Source organism: Benincasa hispida, chromosome 10 (genome assembly GCF_009727055.1).
Source record: "Benincasa hispida cultivar B227 chromosome 10, ASM972705v1, whole genome shotgun sequence".
Classification (NCBI taxonomy): Eukaryota; Viridiplantae; Streptophyta; class Magnoliopsida; order Cucurbitales; family Cucurbitaceae; genus Benincasa; species Benincasa hispida.
The window spans coordinates 46798642-46815231 of record NC_052358.1 but is presented as its reverse complement, the minus strand read 5'-3'; the positions used below and the strand labels follow the sequence as shown (position 1 = coordinate 46815231).

General features: G+C 40.9%; 2 protein-coding genes across 2 annotated transcripts; one reads left to right on the top strand and one right to left on the bottom strand.

Annotated features, from left to right (window-relative positions):
* Window positions 1-5883: 5883 nt before the first annotated feature.
* On the bottom strand, window positions 5884-6225 carry LOC120089119 (photosystem II CP47 reaction center protein-like). Its single transcript, XM_039046539.1, has one exon. It carries the CDS (start codon window positions 6223-6225, stop codon window positions 5884-5886), a length of 342 nt encoding a protein of 113 aa, XP_038902467.1.
* A 1030-nt stretch (window positions 6226-7255) lies between these two features.
* On the top strand, window positions 7256-7594 carry LOC120089117 (photosystem I P700 chlorophyll a apoprotein A2-like). The gene has a single exon (XM_039046538.1). The coding sequence runs from the start codon at window positions 7256-7258 to the stop codon at window positions 7592-7594; it is 339 nt and encodes a 112-aa protein (XP_038902466.1).
* The last annotated feature ends 8996 nt before the right edge of the window (window positions 7595-16590 follow it).

Sequence of the window (16590 nt, the reverse complement as noted above, 5' to 3'; positions counted from 1 at the left end):
GTTATGAAAGAAAGCGGCAGACTCCCTAATGAGGGATTTTAGAGCATTAGGTTTAAATCCCTTTTCTCTCCTCCACCCATCGCGGACGGGCGTTCAGTTCTCCATCGTCCGCATGTACTCTTCTCCAGATTCGACGAGAACATTTAATGTCTCTTCTGCGATCACTTGGAATTCTCGTACTTTCTCTCTCATTTTTCCGACGTTCTAGTTATCGGCCACTGCCCCCTAATAACCAATGTAATTGCACAGTGCTCTTCCACTGTTGTCGATTCCATTTTTCAATGGAACTCTGATTTGAAGTTTGATTTCCCCTCCACGCTTCTTTGCCTTCTACCCTTCACTTCCGCGCGCTTTAAACTTTCTCGCGCCGCTATATTCGCCCCCTTCTAGTGATCACGAGCCTGAACGCCCTTTTTGCACAGTTACCTTTACGTAGTGTCTTAGTGTCTGGTTCGCACGCTTAAGACAGCGTTCGGACTCATGGTCGCCTTCCAGAACCAGGCGGTCATTTCGAGCGCTGCTTGCGTGATACTCGCATTAACCATGCCTCTGCTCTGCTCGACTTAAATGGTTATTTAGTACGCCCCCCCATTGCTAAACAAGGTCTTCCCCTTTCCATACCCGTAACCCGGCCGACAATCAGGCACTAGGAGCTTGTGCGGGCGGACTTAAATAGCTCATTCCGCATCCGCTCAAGCGCCGCTCCGCCCTCCATAGTCGTCTGGCTGCAACCACTATTTACCAATCCAAACCAATCCCACCCTATTTACTCTGATCTATCGGTGGCACAAATAACATATTTCTAGATGGTACTAAATACACAAACATCCCAACCGTCTCCGCCAAATTGAATAGCACACCAAAATGACGCCACCCTAGACCCACCTTGTGTTATACCAACCGAATCGTCGTATGTATGCTCGGACTTCCGGGTGCACATAGTTAGGAGTAACATTTAGCAAGATCAGTCACTCGGGCAAAACCAGCTCCATCCTTCCGGAAGAATTGTCATAGTCCCCTCCGGATCCACTCTTATAGAGCGAAGAGAGGCTGGTCCATGGTGATCCCTAGTTCTGCAGCACAGCTCCCTATACGGTCGTTAAACTTCTCGCGACCGCTTCTCCCGCTTTCTTCCCAGGGACCGACCGACGCCTTCACTCTCACAGGGTAACCTACGTAGTGTAGTGTCGGTCGCACATTCAAAGCATGAGCAGTTTTGCGATCTCATTGCTTCCAAACTAGGGGTCTTCCGTAGCTGTACTGGTACGTGTTAGCACCTTGCGCGCGAGCAAAAGGATTTAGACGTCTCCCCGATCTACGTGTTCCTACGTGCCCCGAACCCGGTTGCCGCATTTATGTTAAGGGAGCCTTGCTGTTGAATAATAGCTCTCCGCATCACCAAAGTCCGCAGCCTCCTTACGGCACGCTAACATCTAAGTAATCCAAGATAGCCAAAGATATTAATTGAATGAGAAGGTTGAGGCTTGAGGGTAATTGGGATCGAACCAAAAACAGATTAGTAACTATTGTGGGCCGATCGTGTTTCTCTAGATTTAAAATTCGATTTTCCGTTCAAATCCCATTTTTCTCATAAAGGATGAGAGGTTCCCAATCCTCATTCTACGGTCGACTCGGAGCGCTTTTCAATCGTGCAAATCTATGACGAAGAGATCTTTTGACTTTCGTTTGGCCAAATGTGCGCAAGTGACTTCCTAAGCATCTATAGAAAGAATTGCATGGCCAGTGAAAAAAAGATTTGTTGCAATTGTAAGCTCCATTAGATACGCAATTAAAAGTAGAAACACGCGTGAAATATTAAGCAAAATAAGATAGATTTTAGGCCGACAATAATAAGAAAGGAATTGCTGTAACCTCGCTGGGTGGGTCGTGTGAACCCTCCCATAGATATCAGTTTGTCCACATACAATATAGAGGTCAAAAGAAGGTTGATGTGAGTCCGAAGGGAGTGTGGTTGTTTCTTCGAAGGTCTTTGAGTATGATGAATAGATAGGCCCCAAACTAGTGTTTCGAATTCCGCTCGCCTTGGGAATTCACACGTAAAGGGAACAAGAAGGGATTAGTAATGATGATTGCGCACTAATAATAATGTCTCCTTTGTTTCAAATTGAAAAGAAAGAGCGTATGAAAGGCATAGAAATAATTCACCAAGTAATTAAGTAACTAAAGACTCTTATTCGGTTTCATTGTGAATTAGAAGGACTTTGAGCATAATATTCGTCCCAATTCGTTATGAGTACCTTGTGTTAAAAACGCTAATCCTCTCCATTCAAGTCGTGTCTCCATAAGTTCTACGATGCTTGTATCGTCTCAAAGGGCCACACAATGGAGAAGTACGAGAAATGATACAGATAAGGTGCTTTCATGTAGATCGAACTTTATTGCGAATATGTACCTTTTTTGATTTGCGAAGATTATTGTGAAACAAGAGTGCCTCTTAGAAAACTAGTGCGTGTGGTTGGTCGAGATTTTCTTATTTTCAGCTCAGTATATTCACAATAGGAGCACTCGTAAGTGTCCATGGTATGTTGTTAGACATCATCCAAGTATCTTGCGCGCAAGGTAGAGATATTGATATGTAAGAACGGGCTAATTCCTTTTCGATACACACCTTTTTCATTATAATAGGAAGGCCCCTTTATATCTTGAAAGTGAGAATATATTTCACCCAAAGTTTCTTGAATGACAAATACCTATTGGACGTCTCCTAAGTAGACATTATGCTCATACCCTTGTTAATTAGCACAAACATGACTCCTCTAGAGGGGAAGGCCAAGAGCCAAGGTAGGACAAAACGTGGTGTGATGAGAATACTGGACGCCCCTGGGCTCGTAGAAGGGAACATTTGGTGTTTGCTCCCTAATACTATCTAACCAAATGTTATTGTCTTTACTAACCTTATCAGACTCATATATTAAGAGAATGCTTCGGCCCAAGAAGATTATATTGTGGCTACTAGCATCACTTGGAGGCATACCATATACCTATAACACCTTGAGGTAACTCCAGAAGTATTTCTTCGATGCTTGTGATCCGAGGGAGAATTACGATCTTTGGCTTTGGAACTGAATCATTTCCTTGTATGTGAGAAGAACTTCCAGATTAATAGGAAGGAAGCTTAATCAAAATGAATCAGAAAATTTTTTCGATGATCGGTATAAACATCAACAACTCCGAATTGGATTAGTTTCTCCTCAACAAATAAGTGCTTGGGCCAATAAAACCCTACCTAATGGCGAGAAAGTTGGAGAGGTAACAAAACCCTATACTTTTCATTACAAAACCAGATGGATTATTTTGTGAATGAATTTTTGGGCCTATAAAAAGCGGGATTTGTGCTTGTGGAAATTATCGAGTAATCGGAGATAAAAAAGAAGATTCGAAATTTTGTGAACAATGTGCATACCACAGAAAGAAATGTCGTATGTATGATAGGATAATGTGACTCTGCTGTTGATCGTGGATAATCTTTTTGGGATTATTGATCTCTTCCGGGGTCAAAGCAAAAGTACAGTGGACCTCACAAAGATCGCTTCTCAAATATGCACTTCGAGCTTCACCTTTCTCCGAATGTCTAACCTTTATCTATGGTTTTGAGGTTTGGTTTTGCACCGGAGGGCTGATCGGCTTGTTGGTACGGTTAGCTTGTGATCTACGACCACCCTTGCTTTCTGGTTTGTCAGTCTGGTTAACGTCTTGGAGTTTATTCCCGAGCACAAAAAGCTTTTTTTCTGGAGATGGAGAGAAAAAAGTAAGTAAGCGGGATTATTTCTTTCTTCCTTTCTGCTGTCCCCATTAGTTGATATACAGAATTGGAAAGGAATTCCAGATCATTCTGATTGAAGGCGGGATATGGATGGAATCGAGAGGGAAGAAAGAGTCCGGTTTCAAAGGCTTGATCCACTTTGTAATCATGTTTGGCCTAATCTAGTAAGGTAAAAATATTACTAGAATTTTCCATTGATACGACATGCTGCTTTTTCCATTCATTCCTTTCAGGATCAGTCGCGGTCTTACAAACTCTACCGATAGTATGGACGAATCTGTTACTTCATAGAAATGTGTAAAAGATGCTAGCCGCACTTAAAAGCCGAGTACTCTACCATTGAGTTAGCAACCCTAAAAATATCAACAATTTTTCTGTGTAGATACAATCGGAATCAAAATAACAAAAGAATTGAAATTACACGACGTAATCAAAATATTCCAATAAAAAAAAAACTTCTTATATCATATCACACAAAAGTAATTTTGTGTATCACAGAAAATACAATGAGACCATCATGTGCGTGAAAAGCAAAGGTCATGAAACGGAGATAACTAGCTTCATTTATACACGATCGGATTATATTTGTTTGATACACTGTTGTCAATATTAATGTGAATAATGAAAAACGCCTACAATGGAGAAAACAAAAGAATTATAAATGAATAAAAAACAAATGGAAATAACAATTTTGAATTGAATAAATAGATTTATTTATATTTATTTTATATATATAGAAAATATATATAAATAAATATAGTTATATTTAACTAGATAAAGCTAACAAAATAGAATAAGAGAAAATATTTCTAATAACTAATATAATAATAATAAATTATATTAAAATAAGAGAAAAGAATTCAAAAAACTAACGGACTTGGATTGGATTGGCACATAGAGATAATCAACATAGATAGACATAAAAGATGTAGGCGAAAGAAGAAATTAAGGAAGAAGTAGAAAAAAAATATATCGGTTTATTCACATTCACTCCATAAATCTAAATAAGTTAAAAAAACTTAATCCCCTTTTATTTATTTCATAAAATTGCAACAAAATCGCCCCATTGATGAGGTAATGTACAAATTTTGATTTATAATATATCGTATAGAACCAATTAATTCATTTAGTCACTTAATTGATCTTTTTTCTATCCATCTTAGATCAATTTATATCAATAAAAATCAAAATATCTTTTTGTCGTTATCGAAGACGGAATTTGAAGGTAATAAGTTGTAGTTATGAATAGAACAAGAGAGGGGGGAAATACTAAAGAAAAGGTTAGCCAAAGCTATATACAAGTTATCCACACCCTCTTTTTTTTTATTTCATTAATATTAATGGAATTTCGGTTATTGATTAAGGTGAAGTTCCGTAAAAACACCTGCCTTCTTTAAAATATCATGAACAGTTCCTGTAGGTTGAGCACCCTTTTCAAGGAAATATAGAATAGCAGGAACATTTAAAGGCAATCACAAACAAGAAAGTGGTTAGTCCTTATGCAATGCAACTAAGAACACAGGAAGGAAATCTACATCTACAAAGAAAGAGATGGCAGCATCACGGAAGTAGATGATATCATCACGACCTCTCTTTTCGTACCCCTAGGGATGCTTAACGCCACTTCACCAACTGGCGTTACCTGCGCTTTCGTGTCTCTCAGTGTGGTCAGAACTGGGTGTTTCCGAGCAGCGAGGCTTACACCCATTCGCATTAGTTCATCCAAAGTTCCTTACCCTTATGCACGAATTATTGAATAAGCCATCTTCCTATCAAGGTTAAGGAGTCAACTGAGCATCTCCGCGGCGGGATTGAATACCCGGATCGAATCAGAGTTCATGCCGCTCGCCCTGAACAAATAGGAGGCGTGGGCCACAGGTCGCACATAAGCCACCAGGTCGCACGACAGAAGAACACCCAACATAAAGATGCACACTCCTTCATGTGAAATATTCATCTTCATTGGAGCTTTTTGGTAGTAGTCGTGACCAACAGCCATCAGCTGTCGGCTCGTTGGTAAGGCGAAAGCTTCAAGCACGATTTCTGGTAGCACACCTCACCAGAAATCTGAGCTCGGCACATTTCCATTATCTTGATTATTATAAGAGAAGGTGGCCAGAGCACAATCCAGAAAACACAATATGTGCTCCGGCTACACCTTCGTAACTCCAAATACCCGGATTCGTTATAGTCCCTCCTGTGATACTCCAACCCCCCCATGAATTGGTTATTCCTAAACGAGTCATGAAGGGTATAACGAACATACCTTGTCTCCACATTGGATCAAGAACAGGATCAGAGGGATCAAAAACTGCTAATTCGTATAGGGCCATTGAACCGGCCCAACCAGCAACTAGAGCTGTATGCATTATATGAACAGAAAGCAAACGACCGGGATCATTCAATACAACGGTATGAACACGATACCAAGGCAAACCCATGGAAATACCCGTTTATCAACGAAAAATAGACACAATGTAACTTTATTGCACTGAAAAAAAAAACTATGCTATGGACCTCCCCCTTTGAGGTGAGGGGATTATCTTGGCGAAAAGATTAATATTTGGTCTATTCTTTTAGTAATAATGGAACAATTCTATTCTATTCGTAGGAACAAAAAGAAGCAGATATATTCTATACTCGATAAGTACCAATACGCAATGGTAGATGGGAATTGATCTTATTTTATATGAGTGAATGTATACATACTTGTTCATCATTCAAAAACCTATTCGGAAGAAGTTTCTTCCTTTATTCATTCTGTTTTCCTTTTTTATAGAAACATTATTCAATCTATGTATACTAATATATGCAAACTGATTAAAATTGATGCACGATCTTGAGGTGTATAACACACTAACAACCCGTTTTTACAGTTTCTCTCCACATCAAAAAGTAGCTAGAATATAATTCTACATTCTAGTCTGTTTTCTTTGTTTTAATGTCTCTCATTGGGGTGTTCCAAAAGTACTCCTTTTCGAAGTCCGGAGAGGAAAGCCGCAGTAAGACGGGGGGGGGGGGGGGGGGGGGGGGGGGGGGGGGGGGGGCAAGTGTTCTTTCGGATGACGCGGGTCCGTAAAAGGACGTAGGCGGTGCGAATCAAAGGAACGGCCCATCCGTTATATAAATCTTCGAGTAAGTGAGTGGAGGAAATAGGGTTGGTCAAAATTTGGAGATTAATTGGGTTGAGGTGTGGAGGAAACATGGACTGCAGCAATGTCTCCGGTCAGCATCCGAAAATGGAAGGGGAGGATCGACCAGAAATCTCTACTAACACGGAATATGCTGGTCCGCAATATCCGATGATGCGTGGATATCTAAATTTGGAGAGTTAATGGGTTGAGTTGGAGGACATGGACTGCAGCAAAGTAAATAGTAATATTTGAATATTAACTAAAATGGCTGATTACGGACCGAGATCCTTTTCTCTGCAAAGAGGTTGACACCTTTACATGTAAGACCTATACTCTAATGCATATTTGGGAATCTGGTCAACCGGCCGTTGAAGCTTTTACTCGAGGAGGTGCTCTTGGCCCAGTGAATATCGCTTATTTTGGTGTTTATCAGTGGTGGTATACAATCAGTTTACGTACTAATGGGGATCTTTATACTGGAGCTCTTTTTCTATTATTTCTTTCTGCCATATCTTTAATAGCGGGTTGGTTACACCTACAACCGAAATGGAAACCGAGCGTTTCATGGTTTAAAAATGCCGAATCTCGTCTCATGTCAGGACTATTCGGAGTAAGTTCCTTGGCTTGGACAGGACATTTAGTCCATGTCGCTATTCCTGCATCCAGGGGAGAATAAGGAATATGGAGGAGGTATGTGTCCTCTCGGTCACCTTGACCAATCACAGATTAGCCCGACTAACGGTCTCTTTGATCCGTTACACATCAGCTCAAAAGTACCCCTTTCCATTATGATGATAGGGGTGGACGGTAGGGCTAAAACGGGCATAATCGCTGGAACGGCTAAAAGTGGGCCGACTCTCTTCCATAAAGATATATATGGATATTCGGCCTTTAATGAGATAGTCGACGTTCTAGACTCAAGTTAGGAAAAAACAAGACTGAGGTCGATAAGGGCATTACTGGTAATTGCTAAGGTGCTTTCCTTGTTTAATTCCTGTTGAAGCATATACTCGGGGGGTGGGTGCAAGGCGGATGATTTCAAAGCGGACTCCCATTCATTAGATAGAGAAGATCGCCAAGATTTCGTGATCCGCTGCCAAACTTATTCCTTCCAATTCAACGGGTATTCTTAACATTATCCCTTGAAGAGGACTCGAACCTCAACGCTCTTTAGCAGTGCTCCAAACCTTATCCATGTTGGTAGTCGCTTGTCTTATGAGTGAATCTCGATCTATATCTATGGCCTATTTGATTGAAGCTGAAGGTCTGTTCATCAGATAGGCGGATGGAAGCAAGAAAACGGCTGGATTGGATGGCTAGCTCGTGCAATAAAAGTCCTTCGTCTTAGAAAGCTAGCTTTCTAAGCCTGGGTAGGACGTGGATCGATCATGACGAAAATGGACTTCTCCGTAATGTAATAGAATATTCACAGTCCCTTCTCGACCAGACGAAGGAGATATGAATTCCATTCTGGCTTGGCCCTCCTGTAGGCGCAAAGTTCATCATTTAGTGCTTTCGGACTTAGTTCTTCATCGTGGGCTTGCTCACAGGTTGGGTTGGTGAAACTTCCAACCCATGAAAAGGAAAGTGAAAGCCCGATTAGTTGCTTTTGAGAGAAGTGGTGACACGCTTGTGATCTAGCCCGATCCCTAATGGGGAAACTCGAGCTAAAGCAAATCTTTTTAGGTTCATCCTCGATTATTTTTCTTTCTCGAACCGAGAGATCCATGAATCGGGATCCTAATGAATATCGATACAAATGGTCCAATGGGAGCAAGAATTTCCAGGAACATTTCTTTCTGAGCAGAAGAGCCATTTTCATTTTCAAGTAGTGTTCGATCGATTACGTATTAATCAATATTCGATTGATTGGTCTGAGGTTATCGACAACTCCGAATTGGATTAGTTTCTCCTCAACAAATAAGTGCTTGGGCCAATAAAACCCTACCTAATGGCGAGATAGGTTGAGAGGTAACAAAACCCTATACTTTTCATTAAAAAACCAGATGGATTATTTTGTGAAAGAATTTTTGGGCCTATAAAAAGTGGGATTTGTGCTTGTGGAAATTCTCGAGTAATCGGAGATCAAAAAGAAGATTCGAAATTTTGTGAACAATGCGGAGTCGAATTTGTTGATTCTCAAATCAACAAGTTGTGGATTATGAATAATCGTTTTGATCTGATCAATCAGTCTTTCTGGGGGAACAATTATACAAGAACATGAGCAATCTAGTATAAGAAGTTCTTCCACCCCCCCTTCACTCTTGGATTCTTGAGTGGTAAGAAGCAACTGAATCTAATCCTTTAATATTATATGTGGAGAAACAAGAATCACAAAAATATGAAGATGCTGCTAATATTTCAATTAATAAAGCCCTTAGAGCACCAATGACAACATGGTCCTTAAGAACAGTTGGTTCCATAGAAGCCGTATGCCCATAGGTGCAGGATTCTTCGAAAAAGCGCGGGCTGACTCGGAGACCTGGGACCTTGGCTTAGCAACGAATGAAGGGGAGCTCTTCGAGCTTTCTCCGCCAGTGGCTTATGTAGTGGTCGGCCGGTGGAAAGCTCGCTAAGCTTCGCTTCCCTCCCCCCCTTCCCCTCTCCTTATCGGTCGAGCGTCTTCGAACCTTCCCTACTTCATTGAAAAAGGGAAACAAAGACTTATTACTTGTTAGGGCTCGTGAACGGCGGCCAAGGCACAACAAGCCCAGCACTTGCCCGCTTACCCGACAGGGCTAAAGTGATTTTGGATTAGCAACCATGAGCAAGATATGCGGAAATCGGAGAGTCGATTTCCGGTACCACTTCAAGGCCCTGACCTAAAGACCATGGAAAAAGAGTGATTACCGCCTTGTCCCTCTTTGCTACTCTAAGAAGCTAATTCTCAGATGTGACTCTTCCCGGCCTGGCCGCTTAGTCGCAGGAAGATTCCCCAACTGAGGAAGAATAGGATCATGCCATCTATGAGAATCTCTGGGAAAGCTCTTATTGACTCAACCGATCAATGGAAGGACATCCTCGTCGAGTTCTTGCATGCTAGCAGTGATAATCTCCTCTGCTGTGGATCTATGAGAAGATCATTTATTTACAACGGAATGGTATACAAAGTCAACAGATCTCACTGAATCAAAAAAAATATAGGATTATTTATGGCTACACAAACCATTGAGGATAGTTCTAGATCTGGGCCAAGACGAATGTAGGGGATTTATGGAAACCATTGAATTGGGAATATGGTAAAGTGGCTCCTGGGTGGAGAACTACGCCTTTGATGGGTGTCGCGATGGGTCTATGTGCGATATTCTTATCTATTATTTGGGCGATTTATAATTCTTCCATTTTACTGGACGGAATTTCAAGCAATTAGATTCGATTCACAAGAACCCCTAAATAACTTTTCAATAAAAAGGAAAGTCTAAAGTAAGTAAATGGTGGATATGCAAGAATGATAACTTATATGCTGTTCTATATCTCCATGAATGATGGAACTTTTGCTCGCATTGTATCATTTGGTCTACGTACCGGAACGGATAACATTCGAGATTATGCAGGATTATACACAAAAGATCCTTTTTTGGCTCTCTCTTTAGCCCTATGTCTCTTATCGTTAGGAGGTCTTCCTTCACTAGCAGGTTTTTTCGAAAAACAACATTTATTCTGGTGTGTGGATGGCAGGCCTATATTTCTTGGTTTCAATAGGACTGCTTACTCGCGTTGTTTCGAGATACTATTAGATAAAAATAATCAAGTTATTAATGACTCGACGAAACCAAGAAAGAACCCCTCACGTGCAAAATGAGAGAAAATCCCCTTACAACAATAAAGAAAAATGATTCAAGGCCCAATGTCCATCAGATTATAGATTATAAGTTCATAACCCTAGCCCATTCCCATTTTGGGCGGAACAGATCTACTAATTCTTTGATTCCAGTTAGTAAGAGGGATCTTGAACTACGAAATAGATTCTAGAAGCTAAACTAAAAAAGGGTATCCTGAGCGTGTTATTACTTCTGCGGGAGCTACGACGTCATTCCTTGCGGCAACCACGGGAATATTACAGAACGATCTAAAGAGGGTCATAGCTTATTCAACTTGCAGTCAATTAGGCTATATGATCTTTGCTTGCGGAATCTCTAACTATTCGGTTAGCGTCTTTCACTTAATGAATCACGCGTTTTTCAAAGCATTACTATTCCTGAGTGCAGGTTCGGTGATTCATGCCATGTCGGATGAGCAAGATATGCGGAACATGGGGGGGCTTGCCTCCTCGTTCCCTTTTACTTATGCCATGATGCTCATGGGCAGCTTATCTCTAATTGGATTTTCTTTTCTAACTGGATTTTATTCCAAAGATGTGATCTTAGAGCTCGCTTACACTAAGTATACCATCAGTGGGAACTTTGCTTTCTGGTAATATTACTCAACATTGTTGAACTATACAACAGAAAAATTAAGTATCCTATTCTCATTTACCCGACAGGGCTATTATTCGACTCTTATTCACACGACAATTGGCTCCAATAAATTTGGAGAGTTAATGGAAAGGGTTGGCCCATAGGTGAAGCAAAGAAATAAGATTACCTTACCCAGTTGTTCGTTAAGCGATTGCCATTCCAGAGCAGGTACATTATAAAGAAAGAAGATAGATTCCCCTCCCGAAGATCAGTCGGCTATCCAGTTTTCGTCCCGGGTTGAAAAATGAAAATCTGGTACACAGCTGTTAAAAAAAAACCTCCCTTGGGAAAGAAGAACGGGAAAGACGAATCCGATTCTGTTCTATCGATAAAGGAATTTTTTTCTACTACCTTTGATACGTGGGCGATCAAGTCAGATGCTTGCTTCCTTCTGTCGGCTCTGGGTCTCTTAGGGAATTCTCTTCCACTCCCGTAGGATAGAAGGCTATCTTCTTACCGAGCGGGAAAGGGTTTATAAATTATCTTCCTTGTACAGAGAAAAGAACTATATATGCTCTTGCGGTAGTCTTGATCAATCGACTCTCCTACCTAAATCATCTCAATTATAGCGCTTATACACTCGAAACGAAAGAGGTTATTACCGGGAGAGCCCCGTACTGCACAGTACTTTAGTTGACAGTGACAGCTATCTGAGTCAGATTTCAAATGAGTATCCCCAGCGGTTCCGTTTTGGGCAGGCTGGTGCCGGTCCCCGGATGGTCTAAGTCCTTTTCTTACTTTAAAAAGAACAAAAGTAGACAAAAGGGGGAACGTCGGATGATATAAGTTCAATAACCCCTGAAGCATGGAAGGGCGTTGAGCGGGAGGAATAAAGCAGACAGATGTTCACTTGAAGCCGGTGCGGGAAGCCCACATAGCGGTATTCACTAAAGAAAGCATTTCTGAAACCGTGCTTTCGTATCCTCGGGAATGAAACTAGTGCCCGGGGAGGGACGTAATGAAATGAATCTATAAAGATTAGAATACTAGACAAGCTATATCTATAGAAAACTCTCATAGAATATAGAAGAGATCCTTTTGATAAATGCTTACAGTGATTACCAAGCTAAAACAAGAACCATAGAGCACCGCGTCTTGGTTTCTATTCTATATCTCTCCTTTGAATTCCATTTGTGTTGTGACGAAGACTCGGTTTGTCTTAACTAGGTGCTACACCTCAAAGCGTAATCCGATCTAAAATGAACTGGCTTGGCAGGCCTTGGGACAGTCAAAAGAACGAAACTAGTTACCCTACCTTCTGTTCTCTGCTTTCTTCTTTCGCCCAGATTCCCCATGGGTGAGGAACGATGTAGATGTACTTGAGTAGACCGATAGGGAGAGGGGCGAAGCAGCTCGACTGAAAGGAGAGGAAGAAGAGCTATTCTGCTTAGCAGCGGAAGGGAGAGGTGGGAAAGGAAGTTACTTATTCAATGCTGAAAGAAGGCGAGTGCCATCGATTTCTCTGTTGATGGCGTAACCGCTATTTAAGAGAATTTTCAAAGAGAGGCAAGGAAGAATGGAGTTCTCCCACCTTTTATATATAAAACCCGGAATTGCTCAAGCCCAAGGCTTTGAAAGACCAGGCGCAAGGGCGTTAAGCGTGCCAGTGAGTTAGCAGCTGTCGGAAAAAGCGCAATAGCCATAGAGTCAACCCCTGGACCCGGTTCAAATGATTTGATCCAAAGTGTCATCACAAGAAGAAGCTCGTGCCACTTAAAACAATATACATTGCCTCGTGTTAGCCGAACTGGGATTGGTAAAAGGAAAAAGTCATTTAAGCCCGGAAAATCCGTCAATAAATGACGAACCTAAGCCTGCGGCTTCCTTATTTGCTCGAACTTCTAGAATTAGATATCCACGAGCAGAAGAGAATTCCCAACATAAGAGATGTGAGGTTTGGATTGCAGCTAGCTAGGGAGGTTTTTGTCTAGAGAATCTTTCTTTTTCTAGAGTTATAGAAAGCTTAGTTCATACCTTTAGGATTTATTTCCCTGAAGTGAAGCTAGATGTCTAGCTATGGCTTTGGTAAGGCCGAACTCTTATTAGAGCTAGATAGTTCCTTTGTTGCTCTTTGGATTTGACCACCCTGAGGGCACCAGTTGCGTTAGCACTTGTGAATGGGGTGGCCGCTTAGTCGAGGCGGTAATCACTCTTTTTCCTTTGTATTCATAGATAATGGAAAGCGCTTTCTCCTTTCTCTAATAAGAAGGTCCGCTTTGAAGCTCCAACCTATACAAGGGGCCTTGGCCTAGCTTACTAAGCGCTGGTTCGAGACCGGCCAAGCAACCCCGGGGGTAGGAATAGTGAAAGAAACATAAGGGGAAGAAGCGGGGTAGAGGAATTGGTCGACTCATCAGGCCCATGACCTGAAGACTGCAGGTTCGAATCCTGTCCCCGCCTAATCAGTGGAACATTGTTCACCAGGATAAAAGGCTGGTTTATAGGAATTACAAAAAAAGGGTTCTTTCGATTGTCAATTTTTTCATCCGATGTTCATTGCTATACCATCCTTTGCTCTCTTATACTCAATGGACGAGGTAGTAGTAGATCCAACCATGACTATCAAAGCTATTGGACATCAATGGTATCGGACTTATGATTCATTAAAATAAAAAATCCCACTCGATATTCAAATTGTTTCTTTTTGAGTTCACAGGAATCAATAAAACAGAAGAAATATTTCAATCCGGTTAAATTTCATCCAAATGTAGTAGGATCAGAATGAAGAGAACTGTTCTGATTTCAGCGAAGTTGAAGAAAAAATAATTTTATCCATCTTACAGATTAGGGTAATTCTAGAAGTTTTTCCTCCTCTTCCTATTGATCAGAAGCATCCAGCAACGTCACGCCAGTCGAAAGAGTTAAGCTACTAAGCTAAGCAGCTGTCGGGGAACTCAGTAGAAGCTATTTGCCGCTTCTGCCTCTGATGGCCCGCTCCTCAACTGATCATTCGATCCAGAACTCAAGTATTACAAGATTAGAGCTAAATTGGACTCAATCCTTCACTAATGAACCCTGAGTTTCTTATCGTTTTTACGGGGAAAATGAAATGAAACAACTGATCATTCGATCCTGCACTCATAAAATGCAGTTGCAATAAAAAAACCCGGGAAAATGAAATGAAATTAGGTTTCCTTGATCATTCTGCCCTAAAACTAAGTTCCTATCATTTTTCCCGGTAAAATGCGAGACCCTTTCGAGTTCTTTCAATAGTAGTCCCTTGCCCAGCTGGTTGACGTACCATGTCTTCTCCTTGACAGATGGAGAGATTTGAGAGTGTTAATGTCGGGTGTCGTACGGGCCTGAATTCTTTATAGGGCTAAGTAGCGCCTTTGCTTTGCCTACCCAAACACCATCCGTTGGGGGGACACGCTAAAAGTGCCGCAAGGCCGAGGATAGATCCCACGGTGTGGACTATTTAGGAGAAAAATGAAAGGTTTAACTGAAGCATCTCATGCCCCAAGTACCTCCCACTGAATGCTCTACCTAGGGATTCATTAACCTAGACAATCCGGCTACTGATTTTAGTCTAAGTCATCTTTTTAAACTTTACTCATAAACAATGTTTGTCTATAAAATATGAACAAGTTCAAATGGTCACATTTAAACACTTTAATGGACTGTCTTTAACTTGCATGCATGCATCAAATCTATCTAATTCACCTTTCAAAGTAAGTTCCCAGGTAGGGGTGTTACGTTTCCATCAACTTAAATACCCCAGCCTAGACAGAACCCGCCTTAGACAAAAGGTCCCTTATAGATAGATTTGCTACGCTTTAACCTTTTATTAGTTAATTTAATCCTATTAAACTGATTAAAAGATTAAAGCCTGAAGGTTGGTAATCAATTAGAACCATGATCTTAGGTCTATGTGATCCAAGTTTTAAACATTTTAAAACCATGAATTAAACCTAAGTGAGCATGCATGTCTTTCTTATTTATTTTAGTTCTAATTTCTCTTTAACTTTTAAAAAGAAACAACTAAAACCATTGCACACAACTAGGCGTTTATAACATTTATAAAATAACCTATGTGTCATGCTTTATGCAATGTCTGGTTATTACTATATATAACTGTTATATAATGCGTAACAACCAAGCAAACATGTTATCATTCACCCTTATACTATAACAATTATAATATAAAGATAATGCATGTCAATGCTTTTTATGCATGCATAAATATAACTCTTATATTATATGATGCATGAGTATGCTCTTACATAATTAAATCATGTTTCTCTAAATTATAACAATTACAATAAAGAGATGATACATGACCATTGCATAACCTAAGGTGGGATTTACTATATGTACATACCATATGACATATAAAAAACATACATCACATGCAATAAACAAAGGATTAATGAACTGGGATGAACCTTTACAAAAACTGGAATGAAAAAATCCTATCTATTACATTTTTTATCAAGCAAATCGGTTCACAGGCGAATCGGGTCTTGAACCACCAGAAGGTCTTCATCGTGTAGTAAATTATAGTCGGTAGACGAACGTTCAGCGCACACTAGACGATAGAAGCATAAGTAAACAATCGCATAGACGACGACGAGGCTGCGAAGCCTGATCGTCTCTACGATCATGTAGCGCGACGATAGGTAAACAATTTATCTTGCGTTACTAAGCGATCGTTTAGTCAGTTACTAAACGATGAAGCTTGCTGACCTAAACGATCGTCTACGACGCACTTTAAATGATACGCAAGCGTTCTCATCTCTACACGATGCGCACAACCAGGTAAACAATTACCTTGCAATGCTAAGCGATCGTTTAGTCAGATACTAAGCGATGAAGCTTGCTGACCTAAACGATCGTCTAGCGTGCCCATACATTAAGCGATCCGCGAGCATCTCATTGGTCTACACGATGCAATACTCAGCGATCACGTACTCGATCATCAATCCGATGCGACCAACTCTTGATTACATTCACCATCGTTTAACCGATGCGTCATCAGCGATCGTGTGCTCCTTCATCTTTACGATGTGATGGACAGCGATTGCATAGAACTTCTTCTGCATGATGCGGATCAACCCTAAGATCGCCTCCTTCTCGAAGATCCGCAACCTTTGCCCAAAACTTCGACAAATGACTCAAAACTTCAAACAAACTTTGAATACAAACTCGATACGATTATAAATGCCCTAACACGCAGGGCCTTTACAAATAAATGCAAAATGTAAAAGGATCTTAA

What these genes read in the sequence shown, in the direction of transcription:
- LOC120089119 (XM_039046539.1), bottom strand. Translation starts at nt 6,225, where the DNA reads ATGGGTTTGCCTTGGTATCGTGTTCATACCGTTGTATTGAATGATCCC.
- LOC120089117 (XM_039046538.1), top strand. Translation starts at nt 7,256, where the DNA reads ATGCATATTTGGGAATCTGGTCAACCGGCCGTTGAAGCTTTTACTCGA.